Source organism: Neofelis nebulosa, chromosome 6 (genome assembly GCF_028018385.1).
Source record: "Neofelis nebulosa isolate mNeoNeb1 chromosome 6, mNeoNeb1.pri, whole genome shotgun sequence".
Lineage (NCBI taxonomy): Eukaryota > Metazoa > Chordata > Mammalia > Carnivora > Felidae > Neofelis > Neofelis nebulosa.
This window is the reverse complement of record NC_080787.1, coordinates 84,164,020-84,184,138: the sequence shown is the minus strand read 5'-3', so window position 1 is coordinate 84,184,138 and position 20,119 is coordinate 84,164,020. Positions and strand designations below refer to the sequence as shown.

General features: G+C 44.6%; 1 protein-coding gene across 7 annotated transcripts in view; it reads left to right on the top strand.

Annotated features, from left to right (window-relative positions):
* BACH2 (BTB domain and CNC homolog 2) overlaps window positions 1-19,314 on the top strand; it is a 358,132-nt gene extending 338,818 nt beyond the window's left edge. For all 7 annotated transcript variants that reach the window (XM_058734718.1, XM_058734716.1, XM_058734717.1 and 4 more), the window contains 2 exons: window positions 8,203-8,409; window positions 12,976-19,314. In XM_058734718.1, coding sequence (XP_058590701.1) covers window positions 8,203-8,409; window positions 12,976-13,458 — 690 coding nt within the window. In that variant the 3' untranslated portion in view covers window positions 13,459-19,314. The remainder of the gene's footprint in view (window positions 1-8,202; window positions 8,410-12,975) is intronic.
* The last annotated feature ends 805 nt before the right edge of the window (window positions 19,315-20,119 follow it).

The following is a 20,119-nucleotide window of genomic DNA, read 5'->3' as shown; positions in this document are numbered from 1 at the left end:
GCCAGCCACCTGTCCAGTGCTTCAGTCTGACGGGCCAGGCTCCTTCCCAGCCTCTCTTCCTTCACCTCTGCAGGGAGCCAAAAATGATAGATCAGAAGAAAAGTATTAGCACTCCTTATAACCTGTAGGGTGTTCTAGATCAGAAGAAAAGTATTAGCACTCCTTATAACCTGTAGGGTGTTCTAGATCAGAAGAAAAGTATTAGCACTCCTTATAACCTGTAGGGTGTTCTAGATCAGAAGAAAAGTATTAGCACTCCTTATAACCTGTAGGGTGTTCTAGATCAGAAGAAAAGTATTAGCACTCCTTATAACCTGTAGGGTGTTCTAGATCAGAAGAAAAGTATTAGCACTCCTTATAACCTGTAGGGTGTTCTAGTTATGCCGTCTCATCGACACAGACTTCTCTCATCCTTTCTGTCTCCAGCTTTGAAGAAAGCTCAAATTAGCACAACATTGTCCTTTCTCAACCACCATCTTTTAAAATTACTTTCTTTTTTGAAATAATCAAACACAGCATGCCCAGGCCCTAACATACCAAATTTAACAGGCTTTCTCTGTGCCTATAACAGGATACAAACACATATTCCTGTCTCTAGGGGTTTTATTTTAATGGCATTTACTGTATAATTACTCAGCAATTTGCTTTTCTCACAGAGCTATCTACTATGTATGCGCCTCTACGTCAATCACATAGGGTTAAAACATACTTCTTTAATATCCATGGGCCCCATAAATCACAATTTATTCAGCTGTCAGCTACCAACAGACAGTCCAGTGTTTCAGTTGTTTCCAGTTTTTTCCCTTCTTATAAACATTGCCGCAATAAACATTTTTGTGAACATATTTAGTAGTGGTGCTTTTATTTTTGTCGGTTAGAATCCCATAAGTGGTTAAAGGTTGTGCTTTATTTGTGAAATACTACCTAACTACTTCCCCAGAAGGTTGTAGCAATTCACATATCTTTCAGCAATTTATGAATATCCTTTTCCCCCTGTTCTTGCCAGTACTGGCTGTGACCGGTCCTTTTCATTTTTGCCGATCCGATTGGCAAAAAATGATCGCTAATGAGGTTGACCTCTTCTCTTCTGGGTATGTGCCATTTATATTTCCCTTCCTGTGACTTGCCGGTTCACACATTTGCCCATTTTTCTCTCATGGTGTTCGTCGTTAAACCAATTTATAGGATCCCTAATCCCTAATACAGGAATATTAACCTTTTATTAGACATGCTTCCCATATTTTCTCCTACTCTTTCTTTCTATTTTTATGGCAATTCTTTTTGTGTATAGAAAATTTTGAGTTTCACGTAATCAAGTTCTCAATCTTTTTCTTTATGACTTTTGGGTGTGCTATATTAAAAAGTCAGTTTGGGAATTTTTTTTATTTCCTATGATGAAAAAATGAACAGGTCATATTTAAAAATGTAACCAAACAATATGTATAACAAGGTCCTAGTTTGCTTCATGAATCTACATAGTATTAAAAAGGCAGTATAGGGGCACCTGGGTGGTTCAGTCGGTTAAGCATCTGACTCTTGATTTCTGCCCAGGTCATGATTTCCTGGTGGTGAGATGGAGCCCCGCAGGGAGCCTGCTTGGGATTCTGTCTCACCCCCTCCCTTTCCCCCTTCTATGCTTATGGTCTTGCTCTCTCTCAAAACAAAAAGGCAGTGTAGAGAACAAGATAAAACTAGGAGGCAAAGTTGGGGAGGAGTATAAGGAACGTTTTATTTCTATGTATTTCTATAATGTTTAAATTGTATTTATGTATATCTCACACCAGGCCATTATTTTAATTGAGCTACAAGTCACACACCATCAAATCTACCCTGTTAAAATGAACAATTCAGGGATTTTTAATGATTCACAAAGGCTTGTGACCATCATCGCTGTAATTCCAGGACATTTTCATCACCCCAAAAAGAAACACTATACCCATTAGCAGACACTCCTCATTTCCTCCCTTTAACCCCAGGCAACCACTAATCTGCCTTCCATCTCTGTAGATTTGCCTCTTCTGAATATAACAATGGGATCTTACACTATGTGGCCTTTTGTGTCTGACTTCTTTCACTGAACACAACGTTTTCGAGGTTCATTCTTGCCATTGACGTACCAATAGGTACATCATGTATCAGGGCTTTGTTCGTTTTTATTGCTGAATAATAATCTACTCTGGGGATACACCACACTTTGTTGATCTATTGATCGACGTTGGACATTTGGGATTGTTTCCACTTTTCAGCCATTATCAATAATGCTACTGTGAGCATTGGTGTACAAGTTTTTTGCAGACATATATTTTCACTTCTCTTCATTATGTACCTAGCAGAATTGCTAAATCATACAATAACTACATGTTTAACCTTTTGAGGAACTACCAGACTGTCTTTCAACGTAAATGCACTATTTTACATTTCCGCCAATAGTGTATGAAGGCTCCTATTTCTCCACACTTTCAGCAGCACTTGGTTATTGTCCATCTTCTTTATTATAGCCCTTCTAGTGGATGTGAAATGGTATCTTGTTTTGGTTCACAGGTTCATTTTTAAAATTTGAAAATTATGGAAAAGCCACAAGCATTTTCCAGGTAGTAGCCTTCTGCGTGAGATGGGTTTATACCACACACATGTCTGCTTACTTGTAAGTTTTGGTAAGGAAGCACTGGAAAGGCAATTTATTTGCGTAGCCAAAAGTTTTTATTGGTTGGACTTGCTTTATCAACATGTTTCATATCAAGAGGGATAAAAGTGTGTGAGAGTTGAATGTGTGTACGTTTGTTTTCATGCAGTTTGCGGGGCAGGGAAAAATCGTGTGTGACACGTAGTAGAATGGAAGACCTGTATCTGACACTGACATTTCCACCCACATGCCAACTTCCAGACGTATGTTGTATGTAAAATTTTTACAGTCATTCTTGTGGTTCATTGATTCAGGCATCTTTTTTTTAAATGCCTGTGATTGGTCTGCTTAATTAAAAGAAAACCTTGCTAGGCAGCATAGAAGTCAGCTGTATCTCTAATTAAAATGATGTTTTTGTGTTGTCTAGAAAGACGTTCCTAGCATCTGTAATTGCACAGCATACTCTATGTCTGGAAGAAGAAACCATGTGACAAAGTAAGATAGGGCTGGTAAACAGAATTAATAATACCTCATATTTGTCAGGCAACTCAGACTTTTCAAAGCACTTTCTCCGTGTATTATCCAATTTGATTCTTCATAGCAATCCTATAAGCTAAGTAGGGCATGTATTATCTTCCTGTCACTCACAGCTCCTCAAAGAACTTTAGGACAGAGAGAATGAAAGGCTCGCCTGAGGTCACACAGCTAATTAATTGCAGTACAACTAAATCCCAGGTGTCCTGCGTTTGTTCTGGAAACTGGACCATGAGAATAGAGGGTGGAAGGACAATTGTTCAGGAAACATTTCTTAGCCGAGAGGGGAGATTCTGTCACTGGCGTCTGCCTAGCATGGATCTGGTTGTCCCCCTGCCAAGAGCACTGAATCATCAGCCCAATGGGCATCTTGCCTCCTCCCCTGACGGTGTACAGAGATCTGAGGGTCTTGTAAGAGCGTAGGTGTTAAAGGCTTTGAGCCTCGGGGTACTGTTAGTATTATCCGACTCCTGCAGCTTGTATTTCCAACATCTGGCAGTAAAACCAAGAAAGGAGATAGGAAAAAAGATTCACAAACCAGCTGTGGCTGGGATCTCTAGAGGAAATGCTTGTTTTCAGCTTTTCCTACAACCTTTGCATCTCTGTCATGCCTCTCCACTAGCTCCCATGAGCACCCAGCAGCTCCAGGCCAGGGAAATGTGCTGAGAGGCATGGTGAGATGAGGTGGTTGTGGTCCGCCTGCAACCGTGTAATAAAGATGCAGGGAAAACAGAGATCACAGGGCAGTCCCCGGGAGCAAGACAGTCACTGTTTGCAGGTGGGATTTCTTTTCTCCTCTTTTGTCCCATATTTGAATTTTCTGCAAGAAGTTATATTTCTTATGTAATTTTTAATGGTATTTTTGTTTAACTGGGAGCAAGGGGATGGTGGTTTGGGCCACAGAATGGGGTGGTTGTTGGTACAAAGAAAAGAGGAGCAGTTGATTTCTGTTGGGCGAGAGGAGGCGCTGGGACCGCAGGGCCCACAGCTCCCCTGCTCAGGCCCTGGAGGAGGAGGATTTAGGTTTTATTTACCATCTAGATGTCATAGCTTTTTCCCACATTTGCCGGCCCCTGGGGCCAGAGGTCCCTCAGCACACTGCAGCACGCCATTTCACTGACATCTCGAGAACTGGAGCCCCAGAAGGTCTGACTGCACTCTGGTCACTGCTTAGCAGTCCAGTGCAGGGGTTGGGCTGGGAAGTCCTCCGTCCTGTCCCTCTGCTTGTGCTCCAGAGGGCAGAGAGGACTGAGTAGCAAATCAGCAGAAGCAGACTGATGCAAGCCGTAGCACGGGCCCGTGCTGCCCCGTTGGGCCCTTGGTTCGCTGACTCAGTGACCGCCCCTGACTTTCAGAGTCTCTCCTGAGAACCACAGTGCGGGTAGGAGGTGGGGATGGGCAGCACCTATGAGAAATCAGTACCCAGAGTCCCATGGGCCCCTCCCCTTCTGTGCAGCCTGCTTAGCCTCAGATGTCTGATATGCTTAGCCTCCTGTGTGTGCAATAGGCTGAAAATAAGTGCAGGCCAGCGAGCATTCAGACAAGTGGCGGTGGGAGCTGGCAGGACATTTCCTCTTGTTAGGGTGGGTGTTGTGCACTGTTTCAGAGGGTCCAGTGAATGACAATGAAACTGTTGCTGAGAAGTAAAATAAAACCCTGGAAGAATAAGTGTGTGGAGGGACAGTAAATAAGATGTTAAGCCCTATCGGGCCTATTTGGGTCATAAGAATTTGCCAGAAGAAAGGGAGAAGGGCCTCCGCCCTCTCGAAGTGTCTGAACCTTCGAAGCCCATGTGGTACTAGCTGACTTTTGAGCCCTACTCAGGGAGTGTTTGGTGCATGCATGCTTGAGAGTGGAATATATTCTCCCAACTCCGTAAGGGGATGTGGCTGCTCTTTATCCCCAGGGAAGATGCCCGTTGGCTTGGAACTTACTTCCTACTCCGAAAGTAACAAATATCAGTGGCAAAGTTACCACTGCGCCCTCCCAAAATGCTTGGGGACCTACCTCTTGGGAGACAGCGCAAGATCTCCCTTGCTTGAGGGGTAACAGAGCCTTTTAAAAAGAAACAAGAGTGGTTGGGTTTGGGTTTTGGTTTTTTGTTTGTTTGTTTTTTGTTTTTCCACATGGAAGAAGGTCTATCGCTATTTTCTTTTCCTTTGACCTCTTTAAAAAGCAGCCGGAGTTGCAACAGCTCCGCTGAAACTATAGGACCTTTTGCTTCAAGGACTTTGAAACGAGCATTGTTGATTTTCCCTTTTCCTGTCAACCTCTGTCCCGTTTCCCTGGTGTTTTACATTTGTTGTCTGGATGATTTTAAATACAGTAGCTCTTAGTCTAGAAGGCCTTTGACGTTCCCTGTGGCCTGAGCTGTAGGTACGTATTCTTTCTGGAAATAAGTAAGTAAATAGGATTTAGAGCAGAAGCGGACCGGCTTTGGTGTCAGCAGAGGGGGAGACTCCACGAGGCCCCGAAGCGTGGCAGCCTCTGCTGTGCAAACAAGGCTTCTGCCTGGTGTGGAAACATCCGTGTCCCCACCAGGCAGACCCCGGTGTGAGTCAGGCACTGTCCAGGATTGGAGTGTCTGTTTGTTATCCAAAGGATATAAAAGGAAATCAAACATTCTTCATATCATGATAAGCCCTGTGCAAACACAACCCATGGACAAAGCCCTTTCCCTGGCTGCCTGCCTTTCCGCAGTCAGAGCAGGGCTGGGCTGAAAGTGGTGTAATGTGAGCTGTTGCGATTTTGCTTTCTTGGGCCCAAATTTTACAGGTGTCATGGGACACAGAGTTCACCATGCGAAAGTTGAATCAGGACCCCATCGGGAGCCCTCAGCAAATGCCACATCCGGCAGGCTCAGGGTTCTGAAGCAGCCTGACAAAGCAGTTGTATCCAGCCACAGAAAAGTCATGTAGTGTGACCGCCTTTGTGCATGGGGATTAACTAGCCATAAATGCCAACATCTAGACTCATCTTCCGGCATCTGATGCAATCAAAGAAAAGGCCTGAGCTCAGAATCAAGGATCTCTGTCTCACTTCCCTGAACAACACAGATATAACACTGCAGCTCCTGAATATTAACGAGGGGTTGGTTTCTTCGACCTAAACTACTTTGATCAATTAAACCCTGACCCTCCTGTTTTTCTGGTGACTCAAGTTCACTCGAGACTGTTCCACCTTCTAGAGCTGTGCCGTCCAGCACAGTAGCCACATGCCACACGTGGCTATCAAGCCCTAGAGATGTGCCGAGTTCTGAATTGTGTTAAGTGCAAAATATGCCTCCAGTTTTGAAAATTTAGTGCCAAAAAAGTGAAATCTCTCAATTATGTTTATATTAATTACATGTTGAATATATTTTGGGCCTATTGGGCTTAATTCAATATACTATTAAAATTAATTTCTGATGTTTCTTTTTACTTCCTTTAATGTGGCTACTGGAAATGGAAAAATCACATCTCTTGTTTGCACTGGACAGCGCAGGGCTGGCCCTTTGTAGAAAGTTTAGGTTTATAGCGCCATCTGCTGGTCCACCTAAAGCAGACGCTAACGTGAACAAGAATTAAGTGAAATCTGAGCCGGAGGAGATACTTGGTCTCTTGGTCAAGCAACATGCAACCTTCCTTTTCTGAAACAGGACCAGAAATGAACCCTAACATCCCTGCACCATCAGTAAGAATCTTGGAGAGGGTAGTGATAAGCTGCTGGAAGATTCAAGCCTGTGCATTTAACCGAATATAAGGAGGACACAGATCCATTCCTCCAGAGACTCATGTCCTCTCCTTGTATAATGCTTATTTGCCTTTGTTTGTCAAGAGTTTAGAAGTTGAAATCTTGCTACCGACAGTATCTGCATCAGTTATCTGCGTAACAAATCACCCCCAGACTCCTTGGCTTAAATCATTTAGCTTCTCTCACCGTTTTCGTGGGTCAGGAACTCAGGAGTGGCCCATCTGAGCACTTCTAATTTGGGATACCTCATGAGGCTGAAGTCTGTGGCCGGGGCTTCCATATCTGAAGGTTCCCGTGGGCCTAGAGAAATCACATCCTGGGTGGTTCACCCACGTGACCGACAAGGCAATGCTGGTTGTTGGCTGGAGACCTCCATTCTTCTCCACATGGGCCTGGGCCCTCCACAGGGTGGCTTGAGAGTCTTTTAGGCATGGCAGCTGGTTTCCTCCGGAGAAAGCAGTCTAAGAAGCCTAGGAGGAAGCCGCAGCTCCTTTTATGACCTAGCCTCAAGCCACACACTGTTACTCTGGCTGCATTGTGGTGATCAAGAGGCAGGAACACGCATCCCGCCTCTTGATAGAGGAAGGTCAACATGCTGTGAAAGAGAATGTGAGATGGAATGACCATTAAATTTTTGGAAAAGGGCCAAAGGGCCCAAATTGGTATAGCCTTGGGCAGCTCAAAAGCATGCCCCACTTTAAAATGAGGAAATTGAGACTCAGAGAAGTAAGGTAACTAGCCTGAGGTCTCATGGCTGGTAGAAAGACTAAAGCCCAGGTTTGAACTCTAGTCCACCAGGGTGGAGCCCATCTGAGTTCCCTCGCTGTACCTCCTTATGCTGTCGTAACTGAAAAACCACACTGGTTGTTTCATCTTCCCAGCATCTTTGACGTGTGTGATGCTGTCCTCGTTCAAATGTTTTAGATAATTCCTTCAATGATCTCTGTCTGTAAATTGTTATTTTATTGAGCTGAGGCTCAATGGAAGTAGGTTTCAACTAACTGTAGAGTCTTTCGTAAAATTGCTGTAGCAGTGAAAAAGTACACATTTTCCAGTATCTTTCGTGCTGTTTGTTTCAAGAACCTCAGGAACAATAACCACATTATAATTTGTGTGTTCACGTGCTGTTTGACTCCAAATATTACATCTTATATTTGAAACAAGAAAGAATTAATCACTGCTTACTTTGAGTAGTTTCCATACTATTTGGTCCTCTTAAAAAGGAGGTTTGACCATTTTTTTGATGTTCCGCCAGCTGGAATTCAAACTAAAATACAGTTACCATAATCATATTCTGCTGTTCTCGGTTTCAGGTCAAACTTCCCTTTCCTGTAGATCAAATCACAGATCTTCCAAGGAATGATTTCCAGATGATGATTAAGATGCACAAGCTAACCTCAGAACAGTTAGAGTTCATTCATGACGTCCGACGGCGCAGCAAGAACCGCATCGCGGCCCAGCGCTGCCGCAAGAGGAAACTGGACTGTATTCAGAATTTAGAATGTGAAATCCGCAAATTGGTGAGTTGACCCGTTCGCTGCTATCAGCAACCTGGAGTGACCAGGACTGATGCAGAATTGCAGAAGTGAAGGCTGGAGAAGTGGAGAGAAGGATCACAATTTGGGGAAGTTTGGGTTTATTTTTAAGCAAGTTTCTCAACAAAAAAGAATAGCTTTCTATCTGCAGTTGTGTGTGTCTGTGCAGAGCTATAATCATGTTTCAGTATTTTATGTCCTTCAGCCATACACATAGAGGTAGTCCTTTCTTTTTTTCCATTCAGCATGGACTGGTCACTAACATTTATTGCATGCATGTGTGGGCCAGGTGTTATTCTCAACTATTTTTGTAAATGATCACATTTAGTCTTCACATCAACCCAATGACTTAGGTGCTATTTTATCTCCAGTTACAGAGGAGGAGAGGGGCGCAGAGAAGTGTGCTCACTCTCCACTATGTGGCAGAACTTGAACGCAAACCCAGTTATCTGATTCCAAATCTAGACACCACTGCTTTCTCCTGCCTCGCACAGAAGAGTGTAGAATCCAGACAGGACACCACATGATCTCCTGAAGCCCCTCGCAGTCCCAGGGTCCTTGATTTTGTGATTCTGCCTCCAAGTGGCTGGCACCTCTTCCCTGTGCCTGAGACTATTTTATCTCAGGGAACAAGCTCCCATCTCCCAGGCTCCGCTCACTGGGAGCTCTGTGCCCCCTTCTCCTTTGTAAGCAAGCTTAAGCTTCAGGAGGTAACTCCAGGTGGCCTCTGGCTCCTTACTGTAGCTTTGAAGGCAACCAGTGCAACCTCATTTAGCTGGACCTTTCAGCTGGCCAAATACTGGAAACATCTTAGGTACTGTGCCTGTGTCAAGCTAAGGAAGAGAGAGACCACATCATGTGGTTATGATCTAAGTGTGGATCCTCAGACTATATACACAGTAATCCTCTGTCTCATGGTAAGCCACTGTCCCAATGAGAACCTCAGAACAAGATAAGACATTTGAAAAGCATAAATAAACGTTGACCTGTTATCAAGGACTTCAGAGTATTTTTTCTCTCTTTTTTAAATTAACGCCCAGGGCGCCTGGGTGGCTTAGTCAGTTAAGCATCGGACTCTTGATTTTGGCTGAGGTCATTGTCTCACAGTTCATGAATTCAAGCCCCTCATCAGGCTCCACGCTGACCATGTGGAACCTACGTGGGATTCTCTCTCTACCTGTCTCTCTGCCCCTCCCCCACTATTGTGCACATTCTCTTTCTCTCAAATAAAATTTTTTTAATGTTTTATTTATTTTTGAGAGCGAGACAGAGCATGAGTGGGGGAGGGGTGGGGATAGAGGGAGACACAGAATCTGAAGCAGGCTCCAGGTTCTGAGTTGTCAGCCCAGAGCCTGACGTGGGGCTTGAATTTGCAAACCATGAGATCATGACCTGAGCCAAAGTCAGACACTTAACCGACTGAGCCAGCCAGGTGCCCCTCAAATAAATAAATAAACTTTAAAAAAATAATAAAATAAAATAAAAAATAAATTAACTCCCACCAAGCAGGGGAAATTTACTCATGTGCAGTGGTTAAGTCACCTACAAAATAAAGCTCAAGCTTCTTAGCAAGACATTGGTGTTTTCCAAGGTTCAGTCTGTAGCTACCTCCAGCATCATCTTCCACTCCTATCCTTGAACTTGACCCCTAATAAAATCAAGCTCTTCGCACTTCCTGCCATCTATGTTCGTACTTCTGTGTGCCTCTGCTGTCTCCCCTCTACCTTTGACGTTTCTCGACCATTTTCTTCTGTAATTTCATCCTTCATCCTTTGAGACTCACATTACTGCCACCTGTCTAGGAAACCCCTTCCCTGAGTCCCAGCTGAGGCTGGGCCCTCACCCCTGGAGCCCTGATCTGACCTCTGGCTTCATGCTTATCACCGCAGTCTTGTGTCGTCTATGTGTGTCTGTCTCCCCAGCCCCCCACCCTAGGTGGTAGGTTCCTCACAACAAGGACAGTGACTGGATCACCTCTCAGTCTCCAGTGCAGACCCGGTGAAGCCTTCAGGAAATGTCTATTGCCCTGAAATTTCTTTGAAATTGTGACCAGATTGTGGAATTATGAATTCCTTCTTTCTTTCAAACTTTTCTTTAATGTTGCTTTAACAACAAAAATTTGTATTTAGGCCACATAAGGGGGCAAGACATTGTTGGTGGTGAATATGGGTCTTCTGAAAGCCTACTGGGCTTAGGGAGGGACCCAGGCAAGGCTGAGCCTGCTCAGTACAACCTATCAGGACATTGGGCATATGTCCATGATCATTCAGCCCTGCGTAGAATGAGTCTCATCACCCATGTTTGAGAAACACCTGATTTTTGTAATTAGAGTTCTGTCGTTCCATGTACTTGTATAATACCGAACAAACAATAAAGTCTAAGCCACACACCAGGCAGATACCAAAACACTTTGCTTAATACTGTTCAGTTGAAAAATGGAGAGGGCACCTCCTACTTCTCCTCCCACTTTTTTGGCAACTTCTTAAATAATATGCTACATTTTGCTGCCGCATGAGAGTTTCCTGTGCTCATCACTGTATATCTGTGACTTAGAGCTTCACGCTTGTAACCAGGGCCTTGATTTATACCGCCTTTCCTGCGAAGAGCCAAAACACGGTCACAGCAGCATTTCATTTTCTTCCCCTTAAAAGTGGCCCAGAACATTTTGCAGATGAGTAGAGGGTTGGTGGCTTGGCCAGTATGATGTTGCAGGATTGAGACTGAGATGGTCCTCCTGAGGCTGGGTGGTGTTGCCTCCCACTTTGCAGACCTCCAGGTCTTCCTGGCTGTCCGGGTTGCACAGCCACAAATGTAAGATATTTTCCACGAAGAGACCTCCTGGATGTTCTGTTTCCTATCCGGCACCCTCTAACTGTGGGGTCGTGCCTGCTCACCTAGTCTGGGCGGCAGGAACGGCACTGGCAGGCAGGGGCAGGCCAGTCTGCCCTGCCAATCTCCCGCACACACACACACCCACTCCCCACCGCCATGCTGCCTCCGGCACACCACTCAGCTTTTGCAAACTTGCATAATGTATTTCTCTCAACTTGCACTGGTACATCTGTTTATTTTTCATTTTTAAAACATGTTTTCTTGATAAATTTATAAATATTTTAGCAGGTGCCCTTTCCCCGTGTAAATCTCTGTCTCCTATACACATGCCCACGCTGCCTGCCAGATTGCATTCATGCTACAGCACGTACAGCTCCCATGTCAGAGCCCCCGTGTTGTATGTTTGCTTCTCTCCCCTGCTTTCTCTCTCTGTCTCATTCCCCCCCCTCCCCCGCCTTCCATTTTCTCTCCCATCTGGTGGTGATGTCCAGTTTCCTCATCTCTTTCACTGTGTGTGCCTCCTGAAACCTTTGCATCTTCTCTCCTCACGCAGGTAGTTCGGGTGAAACTTTAACCAGTCTCCCCTCTGGTGGCGAAATTCATCTCTCTGATGTGATGATGAATTTTAGTAACACAAGAGCTTGTGTGGGATTTTCTTTGAGGACAGCATCTCAGAACCATGGGCTAGTCTGCTAGGGCTCAGTCACCACGCCTCTGTCTGCCCTTCCCATGTCACAGTCCCCACCTGTACTAAAGAGGATCTGTTGTGTTCAGTCTGTATGCTGCAAAGGCCAGAAGGCCTGTTGTTTGATAGAACCGTATGAAATTGCCAATGGTTGATTTTCGTTGTTGATTTTCGTTGATTTTTCATCAGTTTTTTTTATGAGACTTTCCTTTTTAGAGAAGTTTTTGGTTCACAGCACAACTGAATGCTCCTGCCCCCTGCCCCTATACACTCATCACCACCAGCCCCCCTTATCAACATCTCCCACCAGAGTAGTGCATTTGTTACAATTGAGGAACCTATTTTGACACATCATAATCACCCAAGTCCATAATTTATATCAGGACTCATTCTTGGTGTTGTATATTCTATAGATTGGGACAAATGTATCCACCATGACTATATCATTGAGTAAATTCACTGCCCTAAAAATCCTCTGTGCTTCACCTGTTCATCCTTCTCCTTCCCCCAACCCCTGGCAACCACTGGCCTTTTTACCGTCTCCATAGCTTTGCCTTCTTCCAAAATGTCATAAAGTTGGAATTAGCCCATTTCTGACCTTCAGAAATGGCAAACCTAACACATTTGGGGGAGATTTTTTTTAACTCCAAAGTTTGGGGCTGAGGGTTTTCCAAATGATTCTCTAAAAACCCCCAAATCCAGGAAACCAGAACCTTGACTCCCTGTAGTTTTCTGGTTGGTGGTGATTTTGCTGGCCACTTGGACAGACCCCAGAGAGGGATGAAGAGCTGCCACAGGGAAGGTGTGAGGCTTTCTAGCACATCTGGACATCTGGATAGGGTGCTCCGACAGGACACTTGAGCCCGGGCTCCTTAAATATACATTTTGTAGGTGCCTAGGTCCTGGCCTAGCCATTCACGAGTTACACTGAAATGCCAAATGCAAAAATAAAAGTTGGAAAACCCCCAGAAACCAGGGCTTCTGTCCTTCCGTTCAGGCTTGATCAGGCCCCCTCTCTTCTCTCTGCTGTCCAGGTGTGTGAGAAAGAGAAGCTGTTGTCAGAGAGGAACCAGCTGAAAGCCTGCATGGGGGAGCTGCTGGACAACTTCTCCTGCCTTTCCCAGGAAGTGTGCCGCGACATCCAGAGCCCCGAGCAGATCCAGGCCCTGCACCGGTACTGCCCCGTCCTCAGACCCGTGGGCCTCCCCGCAGCCTCCAGTATTAACCCTGCGCCCTTGAGCGTGGAGCAGAACCTGGCCGCCTCCCAGTGCGCGGTGGGGGAAAGCGCCCCCTGCTGCCTGGAGCCGGGAGCGGCTCCCCCCGGGCCCCCCTGGGTGCCCGGCAACACCTCGGAAAACTGTACTTCCGGGAGGAGGCCGGAAGGCGCTGACCCCGGAACCTTCTCGGAGAGAGGGCCTCCTCTTGAATCCAGGAGCCAGACGGTGACCGTGGATTTCTGCCAGGAAATGACTGATAAGTGTACGACCGACGAACAGCCCAGGAAAGATTACACCTAGTGACGCGGCCTGCCTCCCAGTTCTCACGCCTCTCCCACCCAGGTGTTCTCCGGTCAGCCTGTGGTGCTGCTCATCTGTTGTCTGGAAGAACCGAGAAGGAATTTGGTGCACACTACAGCGTTCTTAGCAGCAATACTGTTTCTGAGTATTCCCTCCTCTCTTCAAGCGGGAGTGATATACAGTTCCCTTCACAATGGTGCTACCCCTTGCTCAGGCGAGGAAAGACGGGCGGTGCTGACGCTGCCTGTCTGTGGGTTAATTTCAGTCTCAACAGGGATAGACTAGAACACCTCTAGGACCCAACCACGGATTTTTTTTCTCAGTGGCCCATGTCACAAACCCTATCTCAGGAATTTCTTCTGAATGTTCAATTTTTTTCATTGAAGACAGCTTCTATACACATCAAAGTTTTATAGCTAGACTGTACATATTATATATAATATATATATAAGATATATATATATCCATATGCAAAAGTCCTGCATGCCTCAATTTTCTCATCCTAAAACTGGAAAACTTCAGTTCTCATTTATAAACAGGTTCCAACATTCCTCTTCTTTTGTCTCTGATGCTAGAACTAGTTTGGTAACTGTTAACATGGTCATTTTTCTTGCTTCACAGTTCAATTTCAATTTGTACTTATTTATGGAACAGAATTCAATGTTGGAAACTTCTTTTGAGGTTTTATTTCAGACCCTTTTTTTGTTTGTTTGGTTTGCTTTGGGCACCGTCAGATGGTGTCATCTGAGTGTTGTGGGTTGTTTTTTTGTTTTTGTTTTTCTTGCAGATACTGTACAGTCATGGTCAACTTTGCCACTTGCACTGAGTTTTGGGTCAAACCTATTTTCTTAAATGAAGTTGTTACTTCGGTATAGCTCAAGTATACTGTATATTCTTTGCTTTTAGTTTAAAAGTAAGACATTTTAGCTAATTAAAAAGCACTCAGGTGATAATTATGTAGGAAAAATAATCTTGCCAAATAATGAATTCATCCTAGGATGTGTAGACAATAATCTGCTTGAATATTTTTATATTTCACCTCCTCCCCACCTTTCCCAGAAGCAAAGTTTAAATGCAGAGAGTTCAGAGTTGATGCTGGATGTTCAGACTCCTAAGTGGGGAGAGTTTGCACGTCCACTCAAAAGTGCATCCAAACAGCAGGAACCCATGATTTTGTACCAGAACTCAGCAGGCATTGGCTCCTAAAAATCAAGTTAGAACTATTTTCTCACCCAGGGGGTAAGTCTCATTCATTTCAACCCATCCTCAGGCCCCTGCCTGCCCGTGAAAGTGCAGTGCAGGAGGAATTTCTTGGAAGGATTTGTCTGATCAGCCACCCCACTCCCTTGCCCAGGCCCCAGCTCCCAGGACATCTCACCTGAGTGGGTTTGAATCACAGCGCCAGGCATCCTGGGTTAAGGCAGTTCACCCAGAGTAGGAGAGAGCAGGGCACATGTAAGCCTGGGGTCCGTCCCTAATACAGACAAAAGCATTTCTTTCTCCCTCCCTTCTCCAAATGCTTTGAGTTGAATTCTGAGGTTTTTCTGCTCGTCTCTTGTCCAAAGGCAGATTTCATTCTGAGGCTTTGGATACAGTATGGCCAAGGAGCCCTCCCTATCCCCTTCCCCCACCACACACACACCTACCCTCACCTGATGATAATTTTCTTCTCTTGCTGCAAAACTGGTTGGCTTGCAACCCACAGAGAGCAGCTTCCCTTGGCTCTGGGGGCGTGCTGGCCCCTGGCCACGTTTACAGGAAGATGTGCCCAAGACCCTGCCGCCAGCCTAAGAGGAGGAGGAATCCGCTCCCTCCCTCCGGTCGGCCCTCCAGCCTGGCTGCAGGTAGAGTCCTGAAAGGTTTGATGTGGGGATGGGGTGGTGGGCAGTGGGGACTAGATGGTTGACTTTGTTTCTTTATTTGTGCCATTGTTTGGACAATATTAAAGCTGCATGTAAAAGGGGAAATTAGTATATGACGTAGGCAAAAAGTGAAATCATAGTAACATATGTTTTAGTATTATTAACTTTTCTGTACAAATATTAGCGCTAAATGTTTAAATATGTATGAATGCCAGAAATTTGTTGGTTCATGCGGTAGGATAAAAAAAAAAAAAGGCTTTTCTTTCAAAATAGTTCCGCTTTTAAAACCTGCCTCTGGGTTTTTGTTTTTTCTCATGTGCGTGTGTACGTGTGTGCTAGTCTGAGTCAGATTTTGGTAAAGCTCAGCGTTGGAGCTGCCATTTTTATTATGGTTGTTGGAATTTCTTGGCCTAGTGGAACAGTTCTGTGCTTCACCGTGGGGTTTGCCTTTGTGGAAAACTGGTGACAGCTGGAATTTAAATTCAATGTGAATCATGTGATACATCACAGGTGATATACATCCACAGGTGTTAATGGTGGAGGAGTCAGCCAACAGTATTGTTTAACTCTCGTGTTGCCTTTTTTAAGTGACCTCCTCTTCTTTTGAAAAAAGAATGTTTTCTGCTAGTATCATAACCAGGTCCAAACAAGCTCGCTGGCATGACTTACCCTGGCGACAACTCATGTGCAACTGGTAGTCTTGACCACATTCCATCAGTCTCCCCGCTGTCTGTTGTTTGGTCCGCACACACACACCTGTGCCACGGCCATTTCCAGGTGGGGAGGGGTCTCCTTATTTCCCTCCACCCTAACTCAGCCCACATCCTCCTTCCACCCACCCCCGCCTCGCTTTTCTCCCCCTTCCCCAATCAAACCCCTACAATGGGACTGGTTAAAGACACTGCTTGGAAAACTGTCTTTCCATTTCTTAGAGATTTTTAACAGGTTGTTATGATTTTGTTCACTATGTACCATAAACAGTGACTGGCTTTGTGTAATTGTCTATGTGACTCGTCTTGTCTTTTACTACCCCGAACCATGTGTTCATCCAAATTGTTTCTGGGTTGATTCAAAGGGAGGACTAGTTGGGGACCAGAATCCAAATTGCCTCAAGTGGAGTTTTAAGAACCAGCCTGTCTCCTTTCCCTGGGATCCCTTAGTGAGGCCCATGTCTTTTATGAAAAAGAAAAGCAAGTTAATAGCAAAGAACAGTGTTTGCACAGCATGGTGGCATTTAATTGTGCTTTTAAGGGTCCTTCCTTACAAAAATAAAGGACCCTGCAGCCATGGCCTGCTTAGGAGGATCCCTGCCACAGCCGAGTTGGGTCTCCAAAAACGTAGCCGTGAGCCGTTGGGGCAGGGACGGTGGAGGTGGCCCTGTGGCTGGTTAACATCCGCCTGGATCTAGTCCTCCCCTTGGATCCACCTTTGTTCTACTTGTGTGTCCAGACAACCTCACTTCATTCAGGTTGGTCAGGCTTTGGGCAGGTGAGTGCTTTGCTGTATGTGTTTGTTTCTCTGCGTTATCTGGGGGTGCCTTGAATAAAATCAAACTTCATTACATACTGATTCTGGAACAAAACAGTTGCGAAAACAAAACAAAAGAGCTGTCAAACTTACTAGGCCATCCTGCTATTTCTATTCCGGGTTCCCTACCAATGACTCAGGCGTCAGAGGTGATGCTGCAGTATAAAACATTATTTTGTATATTGTACAAGTAATTTATTAACTGTCTTTCTAAAAGTATGCTGCTTTTAAGATGCACTATGACTTTGGATTTAATCCTTGTATTGCTTTCCTGAGGAAGTAAAAAAAAAAAAAAGGCTAGTGATTAGAATGCCAGCTGCCACTTCTCCTTAAAAAGGAGGCCAGGGACCAGCTCTAGGACTTGCATGAGAGAACCACCAGACATCGAGTGGGCACAATGTGAAGTTCAAAGCTATTATCAAGAGGTCTAGGAGCGCCTGGCTGGCTCAGTCAGTAAAGCATGCGACTCTTGATCTCGGGGTTGTAAGTTTAAGCCCCATGTTGGGTGTAGAGATTACTTAAAAATAAAATCTTCTAAGAAAAAAAAGATCTATACCTACACTTTCTCTTTTAATATTTTATGATTGCCATTAAAGAAGAAACAAAGGTGTATAAAGTATACACCTTTTAAGAAACTGCAAAGTCCCGTCCCTATGGGCCGCTCCACACCCTGTGGTAGCAGAACCCTCTCAGAGCGAGTAAGGCCTGAGAAGCGCTTTCAGACCCCACTTAGCTGGACCTCTACATTACACCCCATTTAAACTAGCAGCTGCTTAATAAAAATGACTTCAATCTGCTCCCCTACCGCTTACAGTCTTGAAGGAGTCGCAGACCTGGAAGGGAGCAAGAATCAAGTTTTGTCCTCAAATTACTGTAAATAGACTGAGGGACAGAATTTTTTTTTTTTTTTTTTTTAAAGAATAAAACTGTTCACTCTATCATGAGTTAGTATCTCTTCCCAAAATTGAGGATCTTGTTGTAGGTACAGTTTTTGGCGAGTCAGTCCACAGTGCCGTGCCCTATGTGGAGTTGGTTTTTGTGCAGGAAGTCTGTGTGCATAGAGGCAATCTGTGTTCAAGCTGTATGTTTCCCGTACCGCCCGAGCCATCTCCTGACCCAAGCATCAAGGACTGATGCTGTAGAATAGAATATATTTGTGCACAAATAGTGTGTGCAGATAGTATTTGTACATAGAAAGGACATATTGTGGCAAATTGAGGATAAATTATTCAACTGACGGTGCAAACACATTTCTTGCGAAGAAAAGGAAGTGTATAGTATTTTCCTACACTCCACCCTGGGAGGTGATATTTATATCCAGTGAATATCCACGCATTTTAATCATAATATGAAAATGACGCTGCCGTTCTGTGAAGAATACCCCTTGGTTGCAGAGGCCCCACTTTGTAGCTTTGGTTTGATGTTGTGACATGGTGCATGCGTCTCGCTATCAAGCAATGGCTAAACAACTCTGACTTTCACTTCATTCCAGTTTACTGACCTCAGATAAAACAGTGGCCCTCCTTAGAAGCAGAAGTGCACCAAGACCATCCATTCAGTGCCAAGTGTTCCTGGGGGGTTAACGGACACGTAGATGAGGAAAGAGGGAAGGGACTTGGACAAAGAGGGTTTTTCCTACCAATGATGCTAAGTCTCCTACCAAAACATGTCTGCAAGCAGAGGGGTGACCTCCACCTGGTCCTAACGATGCATTGGGTGCGTGTGAATGCTGGGATGCCGTCATTCACACTGACACAAGAGACCCGCCACTTCTAGTGAGTGAACAGGAACCTTCCAAATGCACTTGGGAACTTTGGGCTCTGGTTAGACACAGCCGTTCAAGGCAAGCACCACCTTTGCTTGTGAGGCCAAAAGGGCCTGGGAGAATTTGTTCCAGAACCAGTCTGATACAAGTGCACCTCTAATATATGCCTTACAAACTCCAGAGGCCATATTCAAAACAGGGTCTTCTCAGTGTATGCAAGGGGCCACAGCCCTTCTTCTCTTCCTCCCCAGGTCGAACAATACGGACAGTTTCACACATATCTACCTGTATAACCCTCTGTACCTCTCATAACTGCTCAACGACTGTAACAGGTTACATCAGGTGTTTTTCTACATACTTTTTACACAGATTCTATGCGATTAATGTAACTTAATTCAATGCATCATTTTATTGTACTAGTTCTTAGGCTTGTCTTTTTTTTTCTAAGTGATTGTGGTTTTTGTTGTGGTTTTTACTGTAAAAATGAAATGGCTGTTGATGCTTATTCTCTGTAACTAAGAATTTTTACCTTTTTTGGGGAAAAAAAAGCATTGCTATGAACTAATGAATTGAAACTTCATTTACTCATTGTAAATACACTATTGTGCAAAAAAAAAATTTCACTCAGTTGAATTGCTAGTGTTAACTGAATTTTGTCTCGACACCATTTCTGTTGATGAAATAAAGACATATCATTATGCATTGTAGGCTGGCTTTCTCTGCCCCTGAACCCTGTTACAGATCACAGGGCTGGAGGCCTTAGGAAATCTTTTCTCCCAGAGAAGCCATGTGACTTCCTCTAGTTTGGACCTTTACCCGCTACCTGATTAATATGATTAGAAATCTAAAACATGTGATACTGCTAAAGTGACTCCTCAGATCCCCAGTGCCTGTGAGAGTAGATAATAGGCATTAAATGCAATTTCCTGGTTTTGATGTTGTGGGTAGCTATGCAAAATGTCACCACTGGAGGGAGGGTGGGTGAAGGGTATTGTTTCCTACAAGGGCATGTGAATCTACAAGGATCTCAAAATAATAGGTTTAATTTAAAAGAAAAAGCTAAATGAAAGTCAGCCAAGAGAAAGGGGCATTAAACCAACACCAAGAAACAATGATTAGCAAGACAGGGAGTTTAGAATTGTGGTTAAGGGAGTAAATACATTACAACTAGAAAAGTATATCTGATCATTTTGAATCTTGGATTTTGATATAAACAGAAAGCAAGATATTGAATGGAGGGCAGGCCAGATGACCATGAGCGACGCTGGCCTCACGTGTTCTGGCTAAGCTGTCAGGCCATAAATAATACGTTCTCATGATGTCTGAAGAGCGCCGTGCTGCTGAGATCTGAGCTTCAGGAAGTACATGGCCTTGCCCCATCCACCAGATGGGAAAACTGAAATTCAAGGTTACTAAATTCTGCTCCCTGGGCACCCTACTGAGTCAAGGAGGAAGGGATTCCAGGGAGCATATAATGGGGTTAGCAAATGTGTGCTGTTCTGAAAAC